Source organism: Podarcis gaigeae (assembly GCF_964106915.1).
Source record: "Podarcis gaigeae genome assembly, chromosome: 1".
NCBI classification, from domain to species: domain Eukaryota; kingdom Metazoa; phylum Chordata; class Lepidosauria; order Squamata; family Lacertidae; genus Podarcis; species Podarcis gaigeae.
Window position 1 is genome coordinate 78,568,761 of NC_139678.1, and position 27,807 is coordinate 78,596,567.

A 27,807-nucleotide genomic window follows, 5' to 3' on the forward strand; every position below is an offset into this window, starting at 1 on the left:
TTGTCCTGCATAAGAATTAATCAACTATATTTTTCCTGCCTTATTTCACACCATCATTATGTGGCAGTGTCAAATGCCTTTTGTAAATCTGAAAACAAATAAAAAAGGCTTGATTCCATGTTAAGTGGCAATAATAATAATAATAATAATAATAATAATAATAATAATAATAATAATTTATTATTATTACCCCGCCCATCTGGCTGGGCCTCCCCAGCCACTCTGGGCGGCTTCCATAAAAACCAAAATACAGTAAAATATCACACGTTAAAAACTTCCCTGAACCTTAAGATGTCTTCTGAATGTCAGGTAGTTGTTTATCGCTTTGACATCTGCTGGAAGGGCGTTCCACAGGGTGGGCGCCACTACCAAGAAGGCCCTCTGCCTGGTTCCCTGTAGCTTTGTTTCTCGCAATGAGGGAACCACCAGAAGGCCCTCGGCGCTGGACCTCAGCGTCCGGGCAGAATGATGGGGGTGGAGACGCTCCTTCAGGTATACTGGACCGAGGCCATTTAGGGCTTTAAAGGTCAGCACCAACACTTTGAATTGTGCTCGGAAACATACTGGGAGCCAATGTAGGTCTTTCAAGACCGGTGTTATATGGTCTCGGCGGCCGCTCCCAGTCACCAGTCTAGCTGCCGCATTCTGGATTAGTTGTAGTTTCCGAGTCACCTTCAAAGGTAGCCCCACGTAGAGTGCATTGCAGTAGTCCAAGCGGGAGATAACCAGAGCATGCACCACTCTGGCGAGACAGTCCACAGGCAGATAGGGTCTCAGCCTACGTACCAGATGGAGCTGGTAAACAGCTGCCCTGGACACAGATTTGACCTGTGCCTCCATGGACAGCTGTGAGTCCAAAATGACTCCCAGGCTGCGCACCTGGTCCTTCAGGGGCACAGTTACCCCATTCAGGACCAGGGAATCCTCCACACCTGCCCGCCTCCTGTCCCCCAGAAACAGTACTTCTGTCTTGTCAGGATTCAACCTCAATCTGTTAGCCACCATCCATCCTCCAACCACAAATTTACATTGCAAATGCATGTGATATATTTTAATGGCAAGCTTTGTGTATTCACTCACACTTTAAAAGAATATTGCCCTTGAGCACTGAGAAGCACAGGTCTGTCCTTAAAAGCAAAATCTGTTACAGCAAACACTTTTAAGGGGTAAAACTTGTTTTTTAGTGGTCAGTGATTTATGCAAGGGCATCACAAGTTCACATGTTAAATGTTGACTACCAAAAGCAATATAAGCATGGTGAACTACAGAATTTTCCACTTAGCTGCACCAGAGAGAAAGAGGTGGCATTACTACTATGGCTACTACTACCAAAGAACAAAAAACCGCTTAAAACATAGATGTCATTGTTCAGTCCCTTAACACATAAATGCTATTGCTTGAAAATGGCACTAAACCTTGTGGTGATGTTTAGTTTCCCCCCTGATCTTGTCCTCCCCACACACAGAAACAAAAATAACATTTCAGGAGTATATTCTTTTTTGTAAACCCTTTTGAGGGTTACGCTCAGATAACTTTAAAAAGTTGTATATACATTTCAATTGATAAATAAAATTATGATTGTGTAATTTGATGATATTTGAACTACAAACATCTTATGTACTACTAGTAGTACCTAGTAGTAGCAGCAGCAGTTTTACTTATTATCCACCCTTCCTCCTTGCCATAGTTGTCATTTAACAGTAGTAGCATAACTATTCTTTTTTCTTCTTTTTTTAATTTATAAAGCTGCACACCCCTGTTCCCGGGACAACGGTGGATGTTCACACATCTGCATAGCGAAAGGAGATGGAACGCCAAGGTGCTCCTGCCCAGTTCACTTGGTCCTTCTACAGAACCTCTTAACATGTGGAGGTAGGTGACCTAAGTGGAAGTTTTCTGTATGTGCTTTCTGCAGAACTTAAGAAGTTATTTAGATTTCAGTAGGCAAGCACATTTAGATGTCTTTGTTCTACAGGCTTTGTTTTTGGAATTCCTATAAAGCTCATGCACATAATTCCCCTGGTGTTTGCCCCCAAATCTGACTGATACAGATTAAAAAGAAACTCAAGTCATGTTTTCGCATGATTATTGCAAATATTATTAGACTGTGTTTTTTTGCTATCTCCAAGGATGTGGATAGGCTGCTTGGACAAAAAGTGGATACTTTTCACCCACTCTCCTGTCTTGCTTGGGCTGCATGCAACCCTAGACAACATTTGATGCCCCCTTCTTGCACTGCCAGCTTAGGATGGGAGGCGTGAGGGCTCTGACAGGGTCCTAGAGTCTTCCCACCTCCTTCCCAAAACCTAATTAGCACTCTTCCCTGCCCCCCCCTTGGGGAAGGAGGTGGGAAGGCTCTAAGACCCTGTCAGAACCTTGCACCTTCTTCCCAAAACCTGGCGCCTCAACGTAACTGGTTTTGAAAAGGCAAGCGCCCCATATTCTTGCGGCCCACTTGGCATGAAAAGTTGGACTGCCCTGGTATAGGGCATAGATAGCATACAGGACTGTGTTAAGTGCTGGTGCTTGTGGTATCAACAAAAAATAGATGCTGTGCCTGGCACTTGCAGAAGCACTTGCCACTGTTTTAAAGTCATTGTGTACAAACCTCTGTGCTTAGTCTTCTGAGTTCCTCAGTAAACTTACAGCCTGTTTCTTGGGGAACAAAAGGACTCTCTTGCTTCAGGAATAAACAGGAGCATTCTCTCAGGAGCTGATGCTGGCTCTGGCTGTTTGTAGTTGTCTGGTGAGCCTAAATTTCATATGAAATTAGGCCACTATTTAGGAGTTCTGCTTTCAGAGTTTCGAAAAGAGGACTTGGGTTTCTGAGTCTTTTCCTGGAAGCTTAACAGTTGTTGTTACTCCTTGGCAGGCAAAGGAGAGGGGGTGGGGAATAGCATAATCATTGTGTGGTAGTTAGATGCGAAACATCATTAAAAGGAACTGATGCCATGTTACTCAACAGCAGCGTATTTTGAGCTCCAACATTTTCTCGGTTCGAGTTTAAGTACTTTGTTTGTGACACTGTTTCTGTCACCTCTGCCTATAGCCTACTTTTCTTTTGCCGCTGACACACACACACACACACACACACACACACACACACACACTTATTTGTGGTTGTGTTTTCTGGAGAAATGAGCATCTCATCTCTTAAGGAAAGAATCTTCTCCAGCGTTTCAGCTTACTACTTCTCTTTTTAAGTTTACTTTGGAATGCTTGTTTCTCTTAAATGGCATATTTGCTAGGACTATGAGCTCCCCAGGGGGAGAAATTTCCCTTATAAACAATTTCTGTCTCATGACCACAACATGGTCTGTGGTACCGGAGTTTTTGTATCTATTCTGCAAATGAAGAAAGAGAGTCTATTTTGCCCATGTTTCTCAACTTCCAAGAGGTTTCCAAAGCCTTTGCCATGTTGCTTTTTGCTTTTTGCTTTGATTGCAATAAATCCATGTCTTCGCCTATTCTTTCCTAATCGTTTTACTCTGATCTTGTTCTGTGTCCTGGATGCAGCAATTTTAAACACAGAGCCAGCCTCATCTTGCAATAATAGCTTGATATTATCTACTGCCTTTTTTCAAAGATTTTTTTCCCTTCTTCATATTTTTGATCTGCTTTCATTTGCATTATAACACTGTGAAGGGCAAACATCTCCACTAGGACAAGCATGGAAAATGAGGGCGAAGAACCAATCTACATTTGCATTGGCTACAAATGTTTGTGGTCTTGTGAGTGGCAAATCTTAGTTGCTGTTTTATTTCCTGAGGCTTCCTAATTCATGAGTCCCTACATTAACTACATTCTTAGAATTCAAACACGGTGCTTATACTAATAATAATTTAATTTTTAAGCACTGAATTTGATTGAATTTTCTCCCCCTTCCGTATAAGAGCAAGATTGTGTGTGTGTGGTTAAATACTTTATATTGCTTTAAAGTGTTTTAAATTGGTTTAATCTCTTGGAAGACTTGAAAATAATTTGATGATGTATTGTTTTTAATTCCCTTCCCCAGAGCCTCCCACATGTTCTCCAGACCAGTTTACCTGTGCAACTGGGGAGATAGACTGCATCCCTATGGCATGGCGATGTGATGGATTTCCTGAATGTGATGATCAGAGTGATGAAGACAGCTGCCCAATTTGTTCAGCGTCCCAGTTCCAGTGTGAGAAAGGGCAGTGCATTGATGCACGTCTGAGATGTAATGGAGAAATTGATTGCCAAGATAAATCTGATGAAGCTGATTGTGAAAGTAAGACCTGTTACCTTAATCTTTTAGCTAGTTTACTAAAGGCACTTCTGGGCATTTCTGGGAACAACAGTGATAGCAGGCAAACAGGAAGTGGAAGTAATTCTTTGAAGCCATACTTGGCTGTTATAGGAGTTTAGAGCATCCATCAGTGTTTTGTCAGTGGCAGCTTTGCCTCCCATGCCACCTTGAGTCACATGTCACAGGGTGTTGAAACTGCAGCCATATTTCATTGGTTGTCCATGTCAGCTGAGGTGTAGCCCTCACACGTCGGCAAAATGCAGACTCTGAACAGCAGGTTGTTAACCATTTTTCTCCTTAGAACTCGACAGTGAAGCATGTTTCATTTCTATAAATAAAATGTAAATTTGTGCAGTCTGGAGGTTCTTAAACACTGTTGTCTGGCTTCATGGTAATGATCTGTTCATCATTTTATTTGAGCTGAAAATGATACAAGTTTCCTCACTGTTCTTTCCCCTGCCCCCTTGCAGCAATTTGTCTCCCAAATCAGTTTCGTTGTGCCAGTGGCCAGTGCATTCTCATAAAGCAGCAATGTGACTCCTTTCCAGACTGCAATGATGGCTCTGATGAACTTGCATGCGGTAAGGGGCTTTTTGCAATTAGTTCTTTAATGTCACTGTGAGAGGTTGCCCCCTGGGTCTAAGAACCCAGTTCTTTTACTACTGGGTTGGAGCCAGATGCTTCTCACAACTCTGTGTGTGTACACTTAAAAATGTAATATCCTTTAACAGTACCCTGCAATGTTCAGAAATCTGTCTTGTTAAAAAACAACAGTAAACCCTAGCCCAATCTGCATCCTGTCAAGGAACTACTGTGCTGTAGTCAGGCCCCCAACAAAATGTAGCCCAAAAGCAATTATCAAAAGGCCAAAGCGGATGCAATTATTTTTGTCTGAGCCTTTGGTGGCTGCTCAAATTGGCTTCAGTCCCTGCATGGTTTATATTAACCATAAGTTCTTTGAGAGGCTTTTTGAATGTAGATAGTCTGATAATTCTGTTCTCTGAGCCCCATGTGAGGAAAAGACCACAGATAGCAGCACTGAGATAATCGCAAAAGGCTTATAAGGGGAATTGAACAGGGAGAATAAAGGGGCTGTTCTCTGTTTCAGTGGCTGTAGTTAACAACTTTAAACTGCAGCAGAAGTCACCTTATGTGAACTAAAATAATTGGGCCTGTATGAGGAAATGCTTCAGATGATTTGCTAGCCTTAAAAATAAATATTTATTTGCTGGACCATAAGGCTCGCTGCATGACCATGAGCCCATCACAAACATTCATCCTCACCTACCGCATGGATGGATAAAATTATATTAAAAATGTTAAGCCCCTTTACGTATTGAAAAAGGCTACAGAAGCTGTTGCTAATAGAACACACGTGTGATTTTTTTTATTATTATCATGCCTTCCAGCAGGTCCAGAATTTAGGAGCTGCTGATTGGTATTCTCAGGACAGGTTCACAGGGGGTTTTGGGGGGGTCGGCATAGCATCCTCCATCAGTCCCCTTCTATGTTGCCTGACACCCCCTCCCCAAAAAAGAGATGTGAATATGCCTGGCAGCAGCAGCAGGAATCTAGAAGCTAGGTGTTCTGAGGCACTGTGAGAAATTTTAAATGGCCGCACACAGCTGTCAACCATTAAAGTGAAAAGGGGTGTCTACCGAAAGGATCCAACTAAATGAGCATCACACATCATCTTGCCTCAGCACAAAGATAGAAGAAAGTATGTACACTCTCAAACTATGTCAACTGAGCTTCTCTGTGGATGTCCTTCATAATTTGAAAAGTAGCTCCAAATGCAAACATCCATGGTCCTATCAAACACCATGACTGAGCGACACTGCTAATATATATGTTGTGAGGAAATGGGGTGAAATATATATTTATGAATATGCTGTCATCTGGCTTCCTTTCAGAGCATTTACATCTAACTTTAATTAATAAACTTCTTATTTTGTTCTTTACAGTAAAAAGTAAATCGCCTCCCGATGAGTCACAGCCCCACAGCAGTGCTATTGGGCCTGTCATTGGTATCATTCTTACCCTTTTCGTTATGGGATCAATGTACTTCGTTTGCCAGCGAGTGGTATGTCAGCGCTATGCTGGACCCAATGGACCTTTCCCACATGAATACGTCAGTGGCACTCCTCATGTCCCTTTAAATTTTATCGCTCCAGGGAGTTCTCAGCATGGCACATTCACTGGTAAGGATGGTAAATTCCCTGTACCTTATTGTTATCTTCCTTGTTCACCCACCCCCATCCCCTTAGCTTCTCAATGTGTCAAATAGCAATTGAATGATGCTGCGTGATCACCACCGTATTGTGCCCATGGTGTTATATTGGAGTACAGTAGCTACTGCGCATGTTACAGGCGCCTGTCTTGCATCATCCAGAAGTCAGGCATTTAGTGTCATTGGTGATGTTGGCATGCTCCACAGCAGGTGCGCATGGTGTGCGCACATTGCCTGGTCCCAGACCCCTCGATCGCAGGGGCAAGCCGGCACTCTTTGATTCCAGCAATGCAAAAGCAAATGAGGATTGTGTGGAGTAGGGGTGTGGCCTGAGGAGAGGGGGCGTGGCCTGGGAAGCATCCCGAGGACCAGATAACCCAGAGGACCACCTACAGGCCTGAGGTTTGCTGCCCCAGGCTTAGGGCATTCTCCAATAGTCCATTACAGTGATACCTCGGGTTAAGTACTTAATTCGTTCCGGAGGTCTGTTCTTAACCTGAAACTGTTCTTAACCTGAAGCACCACTTTAGCTAATGGGGCCTCCTGCTGCTGCCGCGCCGCCGGAGCACGATTTCTGTTCTCATCCTGAAGCAAAGTTCTTAACCCAAGGTACTGTTTCTGGGTTAGCGGAGTCTGTAACCTGAAGCGTATGTAACCCGAGGTACCACTGTACATTAAAAAATAGAAATGCTTTGTAGTAAAAGAAGAGTGTTGCGCAACATTTGTATACGAAGGATCTCAAGGACTGCTTTGATTTAACTGTGTAGAAGAGCTAGACAAGTTGACCTTTGTTCCATTTCCCCCCTTACATCCGTATAGGCATCTCTTGTGGAAAATCTATGATCAGCTCCATGAGCCTGATGGGGGGAAGTAGCGGTGCCCCTCTTTATGACAGAAACCACGTAACCGGGGCCTCCTCCAGTAGCTCATCCAGCACTAAAGCCACCTTCTATCCACAGGTAAGGTTTGAAAATGCTATGTTTCCCGTTTTGTGCCCCTATCTCCACATTTATGACTCAGAAATAAGCCTCTTCTGTTAGGAATGAGCTGGTTTGTTTGTTTTTTATTTAAAAAAAACCCTTCCACGTTGTTGGCTATGAGTTGCAGGCCAGCCTGGTGTCCTCTGAAAGGTATCTGGCATTCTCTTCTTCAGTTCACTGAGCAATAATGAGGCTTTTCTCTTCAGAAAAAAATCCCAGAGAAGTCAGGATGATCACTGAGCCTGGTAATGAGTAAACAGAGTGTTAGATTTTAAAGCACACATTTTTTTGTTCAGATAATGACCTTTGAGAACATTCCTCTGAGTGTCTGCGGTTTTGTATCTCCCCCACCCCCTACCTAAGTGTAATCATTCTGTTCCTTGTGAACTTTTTGAGGTTGCAGACCTAGTAAGGCAGTTAGCAGCACAGTATCGTCCCACAGGCGTGTGCCAAAGTAAGAACAGAGAGAGAGAGAGAGAGAGAGAGAGAGAGAGAGAGAGAGAGAGAGAGAGGAGAGAGAGAGAGAGACTGGTCAGAGATGATGGGGAGTCTCAGAAGTCAAACGTTTCTCCTGCTGTTTATTTGCATTGATTTTTGTCTTGGATCTCTGTGAACTGACCCAAATCCTCTGAATCCTCTTCTCATAAATGAAAAAACAGCCATTGTTATAGAGAAAGCAAGAGGATGGGAGAAATGACTGTGTTGAATCCAAGAGAGAGCAGACTTGACTGGATGGTCCAGCACAGTCAATTGATTCTGTTGTATGCCTCAGAAGCCGTCATAAGGGGACTGCCCTGCCCCACAAATCCTCAAGTCAGCTGTGCCCTTGTCCCAGCTATGCATGGCAACTCAGGGTCAAACTGGACATTACAAGCTGCTTCTTCATTCTGCTGCTGGCTCTTGTGTCCTTGAGCAAGTCAATCCAAGTCACTCTTGTCAAAGCTAGGATGGACTGAATGACGTTATGACATTTTCCTGCAGGGCAGAAGCAATGAATGGCAAGTGGCCAAACTCCTCTTTCTGCCCTTTATATATGGGGAAAGCAATGACTGAAAGCTACCATTTTAAGATCATCCAAAGGAAGAGCAGCAGAAACCCTTACAATTTTTAGAAGTTACAAATTTTAAAGAAACCTTTTTTAAAAGCAGTTTTAGGATGCAAATGAAGTCTGTGTGTACGACTCTGGCAAACAAATGAGCTAAAGAACAGAAGAAAAGACCATTTTAAAAACGGGAAGGGTATGACCATACTAATCCCTTGAAGAAATTTCAGCCACAATTTGCATTTTAAAAAGCTATATGGCTAAGACCAGTTGGAAATGAAAAGGGTAGAGGGATGCTTAAATAGACCAGGTATTGTTTAAAATTGTAAAAAGATGTATTGATCAATCAGAATTTCCAGCAACCTATGAAGAAGTCTAAAACAAATAGCAGTTCATAAGGAATGGACAGTTTCAAAACCACTTGCTGTGCATACAGAAGGTTCAACGTTAAATGCATTGTTTTTCCAGTTAACAAAATGTTTCTTTGAGGCCCAGGGAATTGCTGCCAGGGAAGGTAAACAGTTTACTAGTCAATCTAATAGCAACAAAGTTAGTGGTTTCTAGGACAATACATGTTTAAGTTTACAGTCAGAAACAATTGATGCATGTTAATAACATGGTTCGGTTATTCTAATAAGAAGTAAGGATTTAGAGCAGACTCATACAACCTTTGTACTCCCGTTATCAAGGCTACGCGAGGCAACTTTGTGAAAAACAGCTTTTGTGAACCTTTGTACACAAGAGCCAGGGTGATTTCTGTTGGTAGCATGACTTGGACAAAGAAAAATACTTATTTTATCCTTCCACAGATTCTGAATCCACCGCCTTCACCAGCCACTGATCGCTCCCTCTATAACACAGAAATGTTCTATTCTTCAAACATTCCTTCAACAACAAGATCTTACAGGTAAGCTCTCTTTTGAATTCTTCATAGCAAGGTGATGTCAGTGAACCAGAATGAACTTCCCCAAAGTTCAGCCTTCAAAAGCTTGAAAGGCTCTTCCCTCATTCAGTTTCCAATCTACTCTTAGGTTTAACATGAATCACTTTTTGTTATAGTATTGAATTTATTTTTCTCTCTCTAATGCATATGCTTTAGCTGTCACCTTATTACATTTTAATTGTCAGGATCCCAGAATTGGGATCTAGGCCTGTTTACAGGTATACTGAAAACAGGCTACCAAGAATGAAGTGTTTTAGCCTTGGCCTGACTATGCCCACAACTCTGCCCTTAGGAGTAACGTCATTTCCATCAGGCACGCCAACTTGAATAAAATATTGTGGGGGCCCAGGTAAGCCCCGCCCCACATAATCGATCACATGGTGCAGTGCACACACACTGAATGGGAATGCCCATCAACTTTGTGGGGGCCGAAGCTCCCACAGCCCCTAGGAGTTGGCTCCAATGCTTTCCGTGACCTACACTAGGGCTTCTCAAACTTTTCATCACCAAGTGTTTCCCCAGCCACTCTGGGTGGCTCCCAATCAAGTGTTAAAAACAGTACAGCATTAAATATTAAAAACTTCCCTAAACAGGGCAGCCTTCAGATGTCTTTTAAAAATAGGATAGCTGCTTATTTCCTTGACATTTGAAGGGAGGGCACTCCACAGGGCAGGCACCACTACTGAGAAGGCCCTGTCTGGTTCCCTGTAACCTCACTTCGCACAATGAGGGAACCACCAGAAGGCCCTCGGAGCTGGCTCTCAGTGTCCGGGCTGAACGATGGGGGTGGAGATGCTCCTTCAGGTATACAGGACCAAGCCAAACTAAAGGGCTGGCTGGGCAATATGTGCAAACTGGCACACACAGTCTGTTTCTCTCAACAGATCATGAGCAGAAGGTTTGAACAGGCAAGGTTTATACTTGGCTTAGCACCTGTGGTTTGAGAGAAAGAGGAAGCCTCTGGTTTGTTTCTCTCGCGGCATGGCAAAGGCAAGAGCGGTGGTGGGGCGAAGCAGGCAAACCACAGTTTTATTTCTAACTATGGCAATGTGACATGCAAATAAAACCCGCTATCACAGCTGCCTCCTTCAGCTGACCATATTGATGCAGATAAAGAGGAAGAATAACTCCTTTTCCTGCTACGGAGCATATTTTTTTACGATGCAGCTAACTTTGATTTTCTCTTTCAGGCCCTATCTTATACGTGGGATAGCTCCACCAACTACTCCGTGCAGCACTGATGTCTGTGACAGTGACTACACCACGAGCCGGTGGAAAGCCAATAAATACTACATAGACCTAAATTCAGACTCAGACCCTTACCCCCCTCCTCCTACCCCCCGCAGCCAGTACATGTCAGCGGAAGAGAGCTGCCCGCCGTCTCCCGCCACAGAGCGAAGTTACTTCCACCTCTACCCGCCTCCCCCGTCCCCTTGTACAGACTCTTCATGATTTCAGCAGAAGGAACTTATCTTTTTCCTGTAAATATATTTTAAATATGAACACAGATTTTTAAATATATATTTTATGATCTAAAAAAATGGGGCGGGAACTTTAAAAATGTGAATAAAAACGGGTGGGGCCAGGGCTGTGAAAATTGTACAGCGGAATAATATTTATAAGTTGTGTTTTTTGTTTTTATTTTAATTTAATATCCATTCTTTTTGTGCCATATTTTGCCTTTGCATTGAAGTCACAAAATTAATTCGACCTCCAAAGGAGGTGGGAAATGGGGCGTAGATACCTGGAGCTTTTGAAATTGCTGTTTTGATTCAGTAAAGGGGAATGTACAAGCGGCGGTGGGGTGTGTGTGTGTGTCAAGTAACAAAAAAGAGGGAGTAAAGATACTGTGTGAATGAATGGCAAAGTTGTTTGAAATATACATCCAGGATATTTTTATTTTTTATTTACTTGATCGTAGGTAATTAACCACAAAAACGTACTTTTCTTTGGGGATGTTGCATTCCAAAAGAAAACGAAAAGAAGAAATAAGGTCTGTCCCCCTGTTTTTATTCCATCATTTGCTTTCCAGAGAAAGCCGTCCAGGGGTCAAGGTGGAATTCTGAAGCTCGCTCTCATTTTATACATTGCAAACCACTTTTCGCTAGGATGAAATAAGCATGCAGCCAGCCCACTGGACACCTTTGTGCTGCACACAGTCCTGTCAGGGTTCTGAGAACCTGAGTGTCATTTTAGTTGGGGCGGGGGGGGGGGGACTAAAGAAGTCCTGAGTTCAGCTGTGCAGTTGCTAAGAAGGCATGTGGCTAAGAGACCTACGATAGAAATAGAAATGGAAAATCCAAAAAGTGATACCACTATTTGTTATCATGCTCATCTAAAAGGTCACAATGGGCTAGCTTCTGTGAGATTTCTCTTCTACCTCCCACCCCCAGCCCACTTTTTTTTGTCCCATTGAGTTTTTGCACAAAAATTCCAAGCTTTTATAAAAAGAAATTTATTTCCAAAATTATGACACACATACTTAGTTGATTAAAAAAAAAGTCTCCAGTTCATTGAGCAACAGAATTATGTAATAGAGTGTGGATTAATGGATATCAGATACATTTTCTTCTGTCATATGCTGGAAGGGGTGCCTTTTCTGGAATGACGCCTGTCATAAAAATCAGGATGCATCATCTAAAAGCAGCATGCACACCTTTCCCAGAAATATTGTTTTTGTTCACCTGCAGACTTACGCAGATTTAGTTGATTAATCCGTTGAAACTCGTGTGCTTCATCTAGCTCCATTTGCATCAAGAGGTGCATGTCTGTAGAACATTTTTGCGTGAATGGGCTTCTTCTCATGACTTTGCATCTGCAGATCTGTCCTTTATTTGAAACTGAATAAGCAAGCCTCCTCTTTACATTTGGCTCTCCCACACCTGCTGGATCAGGGCACATTTCAAATCTGTTTTTGTGCTTAGGAAGAGAGCAACACGTCTTGTGCTATCTGCCTCTAAGTTTGCCTTTTTCGGTGTTCAGACTTGACTGCCTTGTACAGAATGTTTGGAAACTTCAGTATTGTGAGGGCTACGATATGAACAAGTAATGATAAGGAAAGAAAGAACTAAAATCACAATATGTTTTCACAGCTGCAGAACAGCAGGTGCAGCAGACTTTTGAACAGCCTTAATGGCACTGACAAGGATGAAAAATGTTCCTTTTTGAACTCATAGCTGATTTTTTTGCATTATTTTTTTTTGACTGAGCATGATGTGAAACTCCTCCAAACCCTCGCCAGTATTTCCTATCTTACTGAGTGGGTGGAGTTTGACGTTCTGATGTTTATCTTACCATTCCTTTCCTTAAATCTGTGCTTCCTAAGCATTTGGACCGATGCTTAGATTCGGTGGGACGGGGTGGGGTATGTCCCTCAAGAAATTATCCTTTCCTTCTCTTGCAAAGTTTCAGCGTGGTGGATGAAGAACTATAATTATTTGCAAATGCTTACTCCACAAATACTGCAAATGTCTGTGGATACCGCAAAATCAATAAACTGGAGGGTGCCATAGACATGAGAGTTCTCCTAGCAGTTCCCGCACAGGCTCTGCTCGCGGTAATACATGTAGTTGGCTCTGGTCAAAGTCATTCATAATAGTATCTTAACTTGTTAAGTATTCTCAACAAATCCCTGATTAATGATGTAAACTGAGAAGCAGGAAAGAAAGGCCATATCCAATTGTCTCATATCCAACTAAAATTATAAGCAAAGCATGCATGTATATTTTACAGTTGAGAGGTTTCCATCCCGTTGTTTGACTTCAGCATAACTGTGTTTAAACTTTCATGTGGCATTTGTAAAGAGGTTGCTATTTTAACTCTTAACATTGCAGGCCTAATTTATGGTTGTCTTGCAAGTGACACTGAACGTTAAAAGACAGATATTTCAATAAACTGCTGATTTCAAAAGAAAGAAAATAAATCCACAAATTATTGGGGGTGTTCCCCTACATTTTCGGAAACACATTACTATGCAGTGAGCAGAACAGAGAACCATAAGCAGATGGGAAATAGCTACTGTTGCTCTTAGTGTAGGCCAGTCCTATAGTAGTTTCTGCTATAGATTTTGTAAACTGTTGCTTCATTTTCTTACAAGGGCGAGATGTAAAATTCATTTGCATCCAGCCCATGGTCTTCACAGAACCGGAGAAAATATTACGTTTGGTTTTCTTGACCAAAGCTGCGTCGCTCGAGTTATAGCCCATTGATTTCAACAAGCCTGTTTAATAATTTGCAAGATCGTGGTTACTAAATTTTGGTATGAAATGCTGCAACATTTTCAAAGAAGCAAATTGCAGAGAAGTGCATGCCACACTTTCATCACTTGGGGTCACCTTTCCGTCTAGTATATCCATGGAAATGTGATTCCCCTCCCCTCTTTCACAAACTCCCCACTAATGGAGAGTTAGAATTTGTGATGAGTGCAGAAGTCTTTCATTTTGTATGTTCTGAGCCTCATATTGGTCAGTTTCATTGGATAACCCTGGGCTCTTGTATTCTGAGAAGAAATGTCTTTGCTTTATAGTTTGCCTGTAATTGACATACTTTGAGCCAGCAGAGCCATCAAGTGCATTTCCAGTAAATGAACAGCATGAAAGCGTTTGTTGCGCAGCCCTGAATTTTAATTTTTAAATATATACTCGTCAGTACTGTGGGCTAGGCTAGAATTCATTTCCTTATTTGACATAGGTCTCAGGGCAACACACTGCGGCATAGAGGAACATGTGACACATGAAGTCAATCAATTTTGGACAAACGTTCAATTTAATTATTTTTAAAAAGTGAATTTGAAACTAAGTACTGAAACACCTAATTGAATAAATGGCAAGATAATTGGCTTGCATAAAGAATGCTTTGAACTCAAGCACAGATTTTTTTTTTTTTGTGGGAGGGGATGACTTCACCTTGTGCTATCAAACAAGATGATCCATGTCGATTGATTTCACTGTAAGTTTTCAGCTTTGCACAATAAAACCCAAGAAGCCACACATTCTTTTCAGACAATGTTGGTACAACCATGGCCAGACGTCTTATAATACTTCCCTGCAACGAGGTCACTGGCTGTGTGTGGCATTCTTTCACCCAAGAAAACTTTTAATTTCTTTTGAGGTGGTTGGTGGAAGCTCAATGGCAAGCCTCTTTTTCACAAAGTAGTTTCTGATTCTTAAAAGCTCTCAAATCTGTTGCCTACCGATAGATGCACTAACCACAAGTCCTAATCCAGCCTGGAAGTCAATTTAGTCTTGACAAGCAACCTGGCGTACACGCGTGCCTTTTTTTAAGAGGAAAAAGTAGACCTAAAAGCTTGCTTAGTTTACCCTTGCACCTGAAAAGAAACTCTTGAAAAATAAAGCATAATTTTCTGCAAGTAGGTCCGACTGAGTTCATTGGGGCTTACTCACAAGGAAGTGGATTGCAGCCTAAGGCCAGGAGCCATTTCCCCCAGAGATCCCCTGTGGTTAACTTTTTTCATTGTGTGCCTGCATGTGTGCTTGTGTGCTGTGGAAAGAAGGGTGTAAGGTCGAGCTTACTTGTAAAATATTATCTGTGGAAAATACTTTGTAAATAATGTAATTTGAAGTATTTTGCAATTAGAAACAGAACAGTTGTGGATTTAAATAAATAAATAAACCTATTGGCCTGGAACAAAATGAAGCAAAAATAAAAAATGGGGCTAGCCAATTGCAACCTAGAGATCCTCCCCCCTTGAATCTGCTTGTTTCGTTAGGTGCCGCAAGGCAGCCACAGCAACTTCTACCTCTTCTGTTACCTGCCTCTTTCTGCCATGCTGTGCCCGTTTCAGTAGGTGCACCAGGGAGATGACAGAACCATGGGGAGAAAGGGAGCAGGAGAAGCAGCTGCTGCCTCATTGCACACTGCAGTGAGAATTTTAGAGGTGAAATGGGGGCATTTCTGGGTTGCAAATGGGTGACTCCAAGGAAGACATCTTAGAAGATGGGGGTAGTGCTTTGCTGTTCCACATGAAATTGAGAGGGCATTTTACACAGAAATGAAACCCAGGCTGCTTTCTGTATTTGTATCTAAATATTTCTTGCAATTGCTGCTAATGTAAATGGACATGAATATATACAAATATTGCCAAGAATGGTTATAATAGACTCACGCCAATCTTTTTTATATTTATATTGTAAAATGTACTCAGCAAACAGCCTAAATATTTTAGCTTTATACTTGTATCCTTTTTGTAGACACAATTTGTCATACATGGGGAAAAAGTGCCTTTGGTATTTTTCAGCAGCCTAGCATATTGACTTGGGCAGATTATAACAAAGCCTTAAACAGCAAGTTGCCTCTTACTCGTTGTGTTCCACTGGTTAATTTTTCAGCATGCATCGTGCTGCAAAAATGTGCTAATGCTCAAGTCATTCTGAGCAAAGGCATCCATATGACGGTGGAATTAAGTTTATTTGGACATCATTAATGCAACATCACTAAATGTTGACTTTAGAAAGTTGGTGTGATTTGTGGCAAACACTTCAAAGTATCCTGTGGGGGAGTTTTGCTCTATTTCAAGGGAACTTCCACTAACCAACATGTATCCCCATTTCCTGGGAGTCCTAGTGTTCATATTTTTACTGGTTATGTTCTCAGTATAAAATTGTATGTGACTTTTTGTTTTTTTTTTGTATGCGATTGCTGCAAAGTACCAGTTATGAAGTTAGATTAACATGTTCCTCACAAGGTCTGGCATTCATGTTACTACTAATTTTTTAAATAACACTAGGTTAAAGTTCTTTGCATCGCCAGCAGAAGAGTTATTAAAATCACTGTTTATAGAATGTGGCGTTCTATAAAGACGACTGGTTGAAAATACCCTTTTAACTGCACATACACACCCACACTTTGGTATGCAAGCAACAAAACAGAGCAAAGTCCAGTTGGGCTGGATTGTGTCATAAAATTGAACATACAGTAAGCAACCTTGACACTGCAACTTATCATTGTTCCATATCACCAGTGCTAAAGTGTTGTTTCAAGTTTCTGGCTTCATATATAAATAAACGTCTGTAAAGTTAATTCTCTACATTTTGTATTATAGATTTTGTTGGCATTGTTTTGTAATTCAAACTCTGGGGAGGATTGTTTGACACCTCCCTGCATAAATGATTTTTCATGTAATACTGTTGAGAGTGGGTTTTTCTTCCCTCCTGGTGTTAAACTTTCAAAAGAAATTGGTGCTTGTTACAGCGTATTTTATTTGCTGCCTCTTTCCCAGTGCATATTGGTTTTATTCTTTCTGAAGTTTATAGGCTGAATCCCCACCCTTCCATAATGCATTAATGTTGGTGAACACATTTTGCATGAACAGTTTTAAAGTTGTGTTGATGTTTGCGGTGGTGTTGTCAACCTTCCCTCCTTTTTTTTTGTAATCACTGAAAACGCTTTTCCTGGAAATTTCATAGATTTAAGTTTACGGGGCAGCAATATATAATTAAGTGTTGATTCATTCTTGCTAATTTATGACTACAGCAACAAGCTGCTGCCTTACATTAGGGCTCACAATTAGTTTGTATCATTTCAAAGCACCAAGTTTTTCCAAAAGAGTTCGTTTGCACAGCATTCATATTGAAGCCGCCTTATTTCTGCTCTTTCCAACTGGATAGCAGTTCAGCTGTTGGAAATGGCAATTCCAGATGAGGCACTTTGTGCAAACATATGAGCATGGATTGTACACATATTTGTGCATTTGATTGGACACACACAAAGTGAATGTGTTGAACAATTGAAAACAGAAAATGGACACATCTGGGATGGGGCTCAAGGCGAATCTTGCCAGCTGGCGGGTTCTCCCTGTCCAGATAATCATACAGGCAGATTTGTGAAACTGAGCAGAACAACCCAGAGATAAATAACAGCACGCCCAGAAATCCTCTCTTTCTCTTCTTTGTTTCACAAAAAGGCATGGCAAAATCCTTGTACTCTGGTTTGCAGCACTTGACAGCTTACACTGAGCTGCCCTTGTGCTCACTCTGGGAGTCCCAGAGGAAGAGTTGAGGATGTGGTTACTTGGCATATAATAAAACCACAAGATGGCATAGTTCTCCCTGACAAAACGTTTTTTTTTCCTCAGCAGTGGGTAGGGCATTGCTATCCTAATATGCAACTTCTGTTTTATGCAGTTTCCCCTGTTCTGTGGCTGGCTTTTCACACACTCCCCAAGTTTTTCTAACCCTTTCAGTACCCCTTTGCATCTCATATGCTGAAGTACATCTGCAGCCCTGGGTATCTTAAGGGTGGCTGAGCCTTTAGTCTTCCAAGTTGGGGAGCAGACAGCAGAGCAGCCAAGCTGACTCATAACCAGACCCAGGGGCCTTCCTGGTCACATCGTAAATCCCATAAACCACTGCTGCTTCTGGCACTTGCATCTTCTGTGCTCTAAAGCATCTTGAGCTTGGCTCCTTAGGCACAGCAGGATGCTGGTTGAAGCAAAAGGTTCTTAAAAAGGCAAAAGGTTCTTATTTTTAAAATGTATGGTTAAATATACCTGACTTTTTGACCCTTATCTGGGCTATCGGGCAAAGCGTGCACTTTCGGAGCCAGTCCAGATTCAAGACCAGTTACTATGCAACACTTCATTCTACTGAAAAGAATTGCTGCATTTGCTTTTTAGAAAAAGGAGAAAAAAGAATCTGAACGCCATCTTATCCTAAAATTCCAGTCCTTAAAAGATTCTCATTCTCAAAGGAATCTAAACATTATTTTCCTCCCCTGGCTAGCTGTTGGCTAGATACGTTTCGTTTGCAGGTTGTACAGTCTTTTCCATTTTATTGCATCTGGAAATAATTTTGCTCATGTGGACTGTTTGCTTTGCTTGCCTTTATTAGGAAACTTGCCATGGTCTGATCTGACCATTTCTTGCAAACAGCCAAGCACTTCGCTCTGGAATTGCCTGTTTTGCTCTGGTCCAGGCATCCAGTTTGGGCTTTCTTATTCTTTGTAGCAGAAACAGTTGAAACAGAGTCTGGCTCACTTTAGCTATCGTGCAAAAACACTGGGTTGTTCTCACCATAGATAAGACCCCACATTTAGAATCATAGAATTGTAGAGTTGGAAGAGACCCAAAGGGTTATGCAGCCTGTTTCATTGCATGCAACTTCACAGTATACCTTGAGGGGATTACCCAAAATATCATCTCAAGCATGCAGGAACCCACTAGAGTCCATAAGTCTCTGGGGGTGGAGTCAACCATCCTAATGGGTCCCCCATCCCTGTAGGAGAAAGTTAGTGCTTTTAGCCCAAAGTTATGACCAGGACAATTGGCTCCTAGAAACCCTCTCTTTTGTCACCAGAGACAAAAACCAAATCAAATAGATGACCTGCACTATGTATTGGGCTGGTGACCACTTGAGACAGCTCCATGTTAAATGATGAACAATCCTTGTTCATAGCTCAGCATCCTGCAAACAGAATACCCCATTCTGCTCAATACCGGTTCAGCAAATATAAGCACAAATACATGTGATCAATTTAATACACCCCCTAAAAAATCTCTGCTGGTTGGAACACCTAGAAACCTTGCAAGAAATTGGGGGAAAGCAGCTACAAAATTGACTCAGGCAGGAAAGAATGTCTTCAGCTCAGCAAGGTTGACTGCCGTAGTAATTCCCTCTTTGGAAGCCTGGCAAGCATCCACCACCTCAAGAGGTTTAGGATTCAAGTTTACATTTTGGTGAGATTTGCTGTCCCAGACGTGTGTGTTTTTCTAATTAGCGAAGTGACTGGAGCTGTCCTCCTTCCTTATAAAGCAAAGGAGAGGAGGCTAGAGGAGGGTTGGACACTCTCCTGCTTCTTGAATGTGGGGTGTCATTCCCTTCCGATGAACTGAGAATGCATAAATAACCAGAAGCCTGTGTACATGGTTCTGGACTTGCAGTCCTAGAGAGCTGTTCTCCTATACATTCACCAGTGCAAGCCATCACTTTCTGCATCTGTCTAATCAGCATGAGTAACAAATCAATACGGGTGGATATCAAGAAGCTGGTTAGTCTGCATGGTTAGGTAAGGTAAAGGACCCCTGGATCATTAAGTCCAGTCCAAAGTGACTATGGGGTGCATTGCTTGTCTCACTTTCAGACTGAGGGAGCCAGCGTTTGTCCACAAACAGCTTTCTGGGTCATGTGGCCAGCATGACTAAACTGGCACAACAAAACACTGTGACGGAAGCCAGAACACATGGAAGCTCACCTCGACGAGTTGTTTCCCCTGTAAACTTCCTTTTTAGGAGCATTCAGGAAAGGGAAGTGGTTGCAGACCAACAACTTTCTCTTTCCACCCTCCACCCCTAATTCTGCCCAATCTTCTTTAATGCCGGCATCATAATAAGGAGGGCTGAACTGATGCAACTGCAGACCCCTTCTCCCTCTGGTTCTTATTTCCTCCAAGCATCCACAGGCCATACGTACCGGGCAGATTTCTGAGGTGCTGAGGCACACAACTCTGGAAAAGGCAGGTATGTATTTCCTCTCTGCAGGCTTGAGAGAGAAATGAGCACTACAGCCTGCATCACTCCCACAACGGTCTCCTGTCAGCTGTGTGGTCCAGTATGAGGGTAGCAGCACAGACAAAAGCACTCAGTTTTAACTTGGTGGGGGATTAAATATGTTGAAACACCAAGCCAAAGCCATCAGACTTGAAGCCACCTGGGCATACTCATTGATTCATTGGCCTCCCCTTCGTCCCTATGTCTGCTTTATACCCTCATCTTTAATCTTTTATGGGTATTATTCCTTCCAAAGGACCAGCGTGATCTCCATTTTTCCTCACCAAAGGTGAAAAAGCATTCCATTCTGTGAAACCCTTAGCAAGAGGGTTTTTTTTCTTTTGCTGAGCATTGTGTTTTTCTGTCCCTACTATGGGTAGCATCAGTAAACATCAACCCAACAAATTTAAATTCTGCTTGCCACTGGAGGACTAAGTAATGGAGGTGAATGTTTTCCCCAGTGGTGGTTGCCGCTTATTGGGCCTGCTAGGGTGGAAGGCCAGCAATAAATGGAGCCAGAGCCAATGGCAGCTGAAGCTGACTAATTATAGTTTTGTCCCCATCCTGAGATTAAGGAGGAACAAAGTCTGATGCATTTGAAATCACTTGGCGGCCCTTACTGACTTACCTTAACTCTTCCCAGTTGTACTAGTAGATCTCAAAATACCCATTTGCCTTTTTGGTCTGATTATATTCTAAGATATTAAACTGAAAACATAGTTTTATATCTGTTTGTTATTTGTTTTTGGATTTAATTTTTAGCTAGCTCTTTTTGTGATCTTTGTATGTAGGTTTCTGAAACTGTTTTTTGGAATTCAGACTATGTGAAATATGGTATGTGATGGATTTTTTGTTGAAGTTAATGGATAGGAATTCTTCTTTAATTAAGAAGAAGAAGAAGAAGAAGAAGAAGAAGAAGAAGAAGAAGAAGAAGAAGACTCTGAAAGCCAAGGTGTGATGGCCTGGGATTCCGATTCAGAGGATGAACCAGAGGAATCCCAGCCTGCACAGGAGTCCCCGCCTCCAGGGCCGGCTGAACTGGGGCAAGGCCTAGATGTTGAAGAGCCTGCACCTGTGGCAGAGCACCAGGAGCTGGCCCCAGGTGAAACCCTTCTGGCCCCAGAGGTGCTTGAGGACTCAGTGGCGTCAGGTGAGCCTCCTCCAGGGCCCAGTAACCCTTCGGCCTCTCCTGATCTGCAGAGGCTTAGGGCAGAGAGGCGAAGGGAACTGGTTGCTCCCAGGAGGAGTGCTCGCCTTAAGGCCAGAGGAGGCGGGGCTCCTGGGGGCCGGGACCGCCCCTGGCCTTAGAAGAGGATAAAAGCCTAGTCAGCCCGGTCCCAGGTTGCGGGAGCAACGTCGTTGTTGGCTTCGGACCTTCCTGTGTTCCTGACCCCTGCTCGGCCTCCTGTTCCTGACCATCCGGTGCTCCTGTTCCCTGCTCGGCCTCCTGTTCCTGATCATCCGGTGTTCCTGTTCCCTGCTCGGTCTCCTGTTCCAGCGTTCCTGTTCCCCGCCCGGCTCTCCGCCTCGGACCTCGCCCCTCTCCGTGTGGACTCTGCTTTCGCCCACGGTACCTTACCCCCGGGACCAGCACACAGGGCCACCACCATCTCTTGGCTGGTTCTAAGTAAGAAGGCAAGTGGATGGGAGCTAGCTCAAGGCAGACAGGGATTGTTAGGGTAATGCTTCATTCACCCTATGGGAATACCATCCCCTGGTCTCCGACTATTTTAAAAGGAGAAGGCCATCAGTGCTACCTGGCTTATATTTGTACTGTAAGAAAACCAGCCTCATATAACCAGCATGTTTCAGTCTAATTAATGCATGAAAGGGTTAATGCCATAGAGTAAGCTGGCCTGCCAGGTATAGCCTATGTCACTTTCCTTATCCTTGGGAGGAAGTGGGCAACCAAGTCTTTTGTTATACTCAGTCTACTTATGAATTTGGTGCATGAGGAGCTCTGAGCTGCTCTGTCCAGCCACATGGCTATGGCCAGCCTCTTTTGTTTGAGACAAGAATGGAGTCTGAAACTAACATTTTAGGAGCTTTTTACCATTTTTTAACCAAGCAGTTTTTTACTGCAACTTTTTCTGACTTCTGTATGTAAAAAGCACATGAATCTGACCTTTGAAGAGCTCTGTAACTAAACCATTTTTTAACTTGCCAAACATGAGATCTATCTTTGTGCTAGGGGCACTTTGGGATTCACTGGAAAGGGCACCATGTAAAGTTTTTACAGCTTCTATTTCCAGACTTCGTTGCATGCTTTCCCATGTTAAATCTCTGCTGGGGTTCACTCACCAAAGAGCCCCAAACGTGGGTCTTGGCTTACAGGATTTCCAACATGCACAGTCAAGCTGATTGCATTGGCAGCACCTTAGTGACATCTTCATAACTTCTAACACCACTGAGCCCACCACTGTTTTTACCATTGGGCTGATGTGGCTGCCTCCATCTTGGATTTTTCTTTTAGAAACGCAAGACTAGCTTGCCCCTGAACAGCAAACATCTGCACGCAATCTCCTGTTTACCCCGCTCTGTGTTCCCACTTCGCCCATGCCAGTCTCTGATGTCTTCATTTATGCAGTCTGTGCATGGGTTTTGTTTTTTACGTGTGCCCAGCCCATTTTTATGGTTTTCTGCTCTCGACATTCTTCCCGGCCATCTGTGTGAGGCCCAGGCCAGCTGGGAAAGGACGATGATGCATCTGGGGCAGTGCAAAGAACACTGTGTGGCCACAAGCATGTTAAGTGCACGGCCCCTCGGGGAATTGCAGCTCTTTTAATTTCCGTTCCGGTCTGAGCTTGCGCATGTCTCCAGCATGCGCTGCTAACCAACTGCACACTATGCCTGAAGGAAGGTGTTGCGACAGTCCTTCAGGAAGCCATGTGCAGCTTATGTGAGTCCCAAATGGCAGAGAGAAGAGGCGGCAAAACCCTAACCTTGAATTTTAAACCCTGAGCAATGACTTTTCACTGGGGGTGGGGGCTGGGGAACGTGCTAGAGTCCAGTAGATGGCAGCAGACGAGAAATAATAGATCTGAAAGGACAGCGTTGTGGGATACCTTCTAAGGGCCAGTCTCTGCATTGTTTTTGCAATGTGTAGAAACACTTGATCAGGTGGGGTTCTGAGGCCCTCTGGTGGCAGACTGTCAGAACCGCAGGCATGCCCTAGAGACACAATTTTAAAATCCTATTTTAGTTTTCTCTTTAATGCAGATCGAAATAAAAAAGTCTTCTGTTAGTAACTCCAGCCTTTTCCTGGAGTCCATCAGGAAACTAATGATACCGTCATACCAGAGTTATGAAGCATCTCTTCTGCAATCAACAGAGCATCTGCGTATGTGTGTGTTAGAGGGCAGCGGGCAGGAAAGTGTTAAAGGATTGGGGGAGGGATGAGTTAGCCACCAGATGTCCGGAGCCAATATGTAGGTCACCTATTTCCCTCCTGTGGGATCTGAATTGCTGTTCTGCATCCATGCATAAGTAAAGTCGCCTAATATGGCAGTAGTGAATCTGCTCCATTTCAGGAAATGTCAATCTGATTTCTGAAAGCAAAGAACTCAGCTGATGCCTTGAAAATTGGCACAGTTATTCTACTGCTAAGCATGCTTTTAAAAAATAATAATGCATTTTTAAAAGAAATTGCTATGCAAGGTAGAGCTGACTATGTAATGTTAAACTGAAACACTGTGAATAATGGTAAGAAATAAATATGAATTTCAAAAAGTGTACAAGCTTTCAATAGGTTGTTGTCTAAGAATAACTTACTATGCTGTACTTGAGATGTCCCCTCTCCTGTTCTTATCAAATCAATACTGTATCTACTGTATTGTAGAGAAAATTGTGTTTGCATTTTTTATTTAATAGAAATATGGATTCCCCACACACACACTTTGTTCCTTGCAGATCCCTGCAATTCGGGTTTGAGAAAGTAGGAGCAAAATGTTTGGCCTTTGTGAAATATGGGAGTATAAACCAATAAGGATTGCAAGAAGAGCAGTAGCTCCTACTAACGTGAATATTAATGTGTGGTGCTTATTTAACTTACAATACTGTGATTGGAGCCTTAGGCAGATAAGTATGTGCCTTTTTCAGCACACCCCCCAATACAAAACTAGATTATGAAGAGTTGAAGAAGATGAAGAGTTGAAATAAAACGTACTGACAATCATCTGTGGGTGCTGTTGGTCCTTGTAGGAAATGGGTTTTCACTATTCTTTACTGCAGACGGTGGGGTCAGATTTATTTGTTTGGAGGTGATAGCTGTGAACCAACTTATCCAAAAGCTTATTTAACTCCTGATTCTCTCATATTTTATTTGAAAATGGAGATCTACTGCTGATACGATAGTGATGCTTTCTCCTTTGCAATAACTAGGTAGGATTTTATATGGCTGTGTGATATGTGAGTCATATGTGAGGCTGCTGCTTGGAGGAATGTTTTGTTTTTTAACGATATAAGTGAGTTTATGGATTGGTTAAATAATAGAGCTGCAATCCTATGCAAACCTGAGAGACTTATTTCTGGTGAGACATGCATCAGATTGCACTGTTAGTTAAGTGATTAATTAGATTATTAATTAATAATATATTTTACTAAGGTACCTGGGATTAATCAGAAAGCAGGTGTTTTTTAAAAACGTATGTTCTTACAAATCCATGGGTGAGGCTGACAGGTGCTTTCTTAAATGAGGCATACCCCCAAAATCTAACATAATCTAACATAAGCATGGAGGTCTCCTTTCCAGTAAAGGTTCTGGTTGGTAATCAAACACCCTCCCCAAAGAATCTGATATGCTGCCTTCTTTCTAGACATTTCAGTGCAATTTGAAAGCTTTTTATTCCCGCCCCCCCCCGACTTTCAGAAATGTTAACATTTGAATCCACTGTATTTAGATATTTCATATAAATATTATAAATCGCTTCAAGAAGCTTCATGCGAAGCTATTCATAAATGAAATTATTATTAATATTTTTTGGATACTTTTAGTGGTCCCCCCCCCCCCGTGTTGCTTTATTCTGCTGCTGACATTATGATGCTGAATTTTTACAATGGAGTTTGTTTACTTTTTAAAATTGTCCTGTGGTTATTATCGTACAATATTTTATTTTAATTTTTGCTTTATGCCTGGAGAACAGTTATTAGATGGCGTATAAATGTTGTCAATAAATTGAATAAATTGTGGTGACACCTAAATAATCTAAAAGCAGAGGGCACTAACATTTTATTTGTGTGAAAATGTATAAAACTCATTTATTGTCATGTTGACTGACAGCCCCAGGCAAACAAACCTCACAAACTGATTAATTATATAAATAAAAACTTCAAATGATAAAAGCATGGCTTGGCTCCTGATCCTTTCAGGATTTGTGTGGTCAGTTTAAATTATCCTCAGGAGCATCCATATCGCTAAAGGAAAAAGAGTGGACCCCAGATATTTACCCTGTTGTGTGTCTACCTCCTGCCCTTAGGAATAAGAGGTTTCTGGTGAATAGAAATTCACCAAACACATTAATCAGACACATTGGTAAATCAGACACAGATGTTAATACTGAAACCTACACAGTCAAACCACTCCTTAGCATTTATGGATAATTAGCTGCTATTGCAGTAGAAGGCAATTAATTAGGAACATTTTTATTGGATGGGATCAAGTAATGGATTTATCAGAAATAACTGCATACCTGCAGAGACTATGTCTATGGATATTGATTTAGAAGTACTACTTGTGTTTAGTGGGGCTTACTCCCAAGTAATTATGTATGGCATTGAAACCCATTGAATGGCTAATAGTAACAGCAGCCTCTTATATACAGCAATTTATGTTTTCAGAATGAAGATGACAAACAAAACAATCTTAGCATTTTTAAAGCATATTTGCCATCTCGAGCAGCCTGTTTTTATTATTGTTATTATTATAATTAAAACTACAAATAGATGTTTTTCACCAATAAGTTTTTCACCAAGTTTTTCACACACACACACACACACACACACACACACCCATAGCTGTTAACGTTTCCCTTTTTTAAAGGGAAATTCCCTTATTCTGAACAGGATTCCTCACAAGAAAAGGGAAAAGTTGACAGCTATGACACACACACGCATAAAAATGATCCATGGGGAGGGCCACTCTGCTAAGCCTTCAATGCCCAAGTAGTTTGAGAAATTAACAGAATAGTATTGTCCGCACACTCATGGCTCTATCCCTCCCCTGCCAATCTCTGGACTGGTAGACTAGATATCAAGGTTTGGAAGGAGGGAGAGTGTTTTGGCTATATGTGCATGGCGAGAGGTTGTGCATCGTTTCTGTCTGAGCCAACAATAGCTTTGCTTCCAGGCGGCTAATAGGATCAGTGATGGAAATGAGATTAGGAAACTGATTTTGAACATTTTGTTTCATCTAAAGGGATTATGTTGTATGAGTCTTGGGGGGAAATTAATCGCCTTGTTCCTCTTAGAAGCAAACCTATATTTGTATTTGGAATCTGCTTGCTGCTGCATCATCACCATGTGATCAATACTAATTTATCAGCTTCTTCATTTATAATGATTGTCCTGGGATGCTTTTCACAACTGCATTAAGGAACTGCTCAGGGCATCCTTCTCAGGTTTTATGCACCATTTTAAGGTGTTGATTTTCATGGGACTGAAATCTCACTGGGCTGGACGGCAACATATCTTTTAGCCCAGCCACAAATCCAGTTTAGATAGCAGGATCCGGTTTACAGAACAGTAAAGAGTAATGCTTAAAAAATATATATTAGTAGACCTTATTTAAAGCTGTGATCTGCAAAGCATTCACATATTTCTCACCTTTCTGACCAACCTTTAGCAGCAAGAGGCTGAAGATTAATAGAATTCAAACATACTGTAGTGAACTGGAGAAAGATGCTACTTGGCATGACTGAAACATGTCTGAAGCACCTGTAATAAAAAGGCCCATTAGGTTATCCTTCTAAAGAAACATTGATGACAATACAGTGATACCTTGGTTTAAGAACAGCTTAGTTTATGAACAACTTGGATTAAGAACGCTGCAAACCCGGAAGTAGGTGTTTTGGTTTGTGAACTTTGCCTTGGAAGCAGAACATGTTTCACTTCCTGTTGAGTGTGTTCCATTTGTAAACTGAGTCCCTCGCTGCTATGGGAAATAATGCCTTGGTTTAAGAACGCTTTGGTTTAAGAACGGACTTACGGAATGGATTAAGTTCGTAAACCAAGGTACCACTGTACACATATTCCTGTGAAGCAATTCTCCAAATAGGATATCTTGAGCTGCTTTTCCAGTTGTCTGTTTTGAACAGGGGGAAAACGGCAACTGTCCGTTGTTGAGTTTTAGCATATGTGATCTCTTGTATAAATCCTTTCTGCATTTAGCTTTGCTTCAGTTATGCAAGTCACTGAGTAGACGCTGTAATTAAAACTGAAATAATTAATATTGGACTTACATAACAAGGGATGGAGGATGAAAAGTGACCAGCACAGACTTGCCATGGTTACTGGCATAGCTGCCCAGATTGAAACCACACAGGAAGGAAAGGTGCACAGTACAGTATGTGACAAATGTGTCCACTTTTGCGCAAGGGTTTGTCCAGCCTTGTGAGTTAGCTGTCACATGCTGGACACAATTGCAGGACACATTGCTGCCATGCATTAGGAATGAGGCTGTTCCTCAAAACTGCAGGTTCCAGATACACTGCTGTCAAGTGTGTGTTTCCCTTATAGAACAAAATTTTAAATCCTTTTTTAAATCTTGGCCTCTTTATGCATAGTGTACTTTCATCCAGGAGGCTAACATTTACAGGGCAACCATATATATGCCTGTTTAGAAGTAA

The 27,807-nt window shown here is 42.1% G+C and overlaps 1 protein-coding gene and 1 long non-coding RNA gene across 3 annotated transcripts in view; one reads left to right on the forward strand and one right to left on the reverse strand.

The window, feature by feature from the left end:
- Positions 1 to 16,605, forward strand: part of LRP5 (LDL receptor related protein 5) — a 117,169-nt gene extending 100,564 nt beyond the window's left edge. The window contains exons 17-24 of one of the 2 annotated variants that reach the window (XR_014568127.1): positions 1,747 to 1,872; positions 4,016 to 4,252; positions 4,741 to 4,851; positions 6,235 to 6,471; positions 7,320 to 7,459; positions 9,332 to 9,429; positions 10,656 to 11,651; positions 11,735 to 16,605. Coding sequence is in view for 1 of the 2 variants with exons in the window: in XM_083756101.1 (XP_083612227.1) it covers positions 1,747 to 1,872; positions 4,016 to 4,252; positions 4,741 to 4,851; positions 6,235 to 6,471; positions 7,320 to 7,459; positions 9,332 to 9,429; positions 10,656 to 10,917 (1,211 nt within the window). In the remaining variant the exon portion in view is untranslated. Of the gene's footprint in view, positions 1 to 1,746; positions 1,873 to 4,015; positions 4,253 to 4,740; positions 4,852 to 6,234; positions 6,472 to 7,319; positions 7,460 to 9,331; positions 9,430 to 10,655 lie in introns of both variants that reach the window. The other variant, XM_083756101.1, reaches the window with a different exon arrangement.
- LOC310825440 lies at positions 7,475 to 27,503 on the reverse strand. Its single transcript, XR_014555315.1, has 3 exons — positions 27,421 to 27,503; positions 26,786 to 26,896; positions 7,475 to 7,722 (listed from the first exon to the last, which is right to left on the reverse strand). It is a non-coding gene; the product is annotated as an uncharacterized lncRNA (long non-coding RNA).
- Between the last annotated feature and the right edge of the window lie 304 nt (positions 27,504 to 27,807).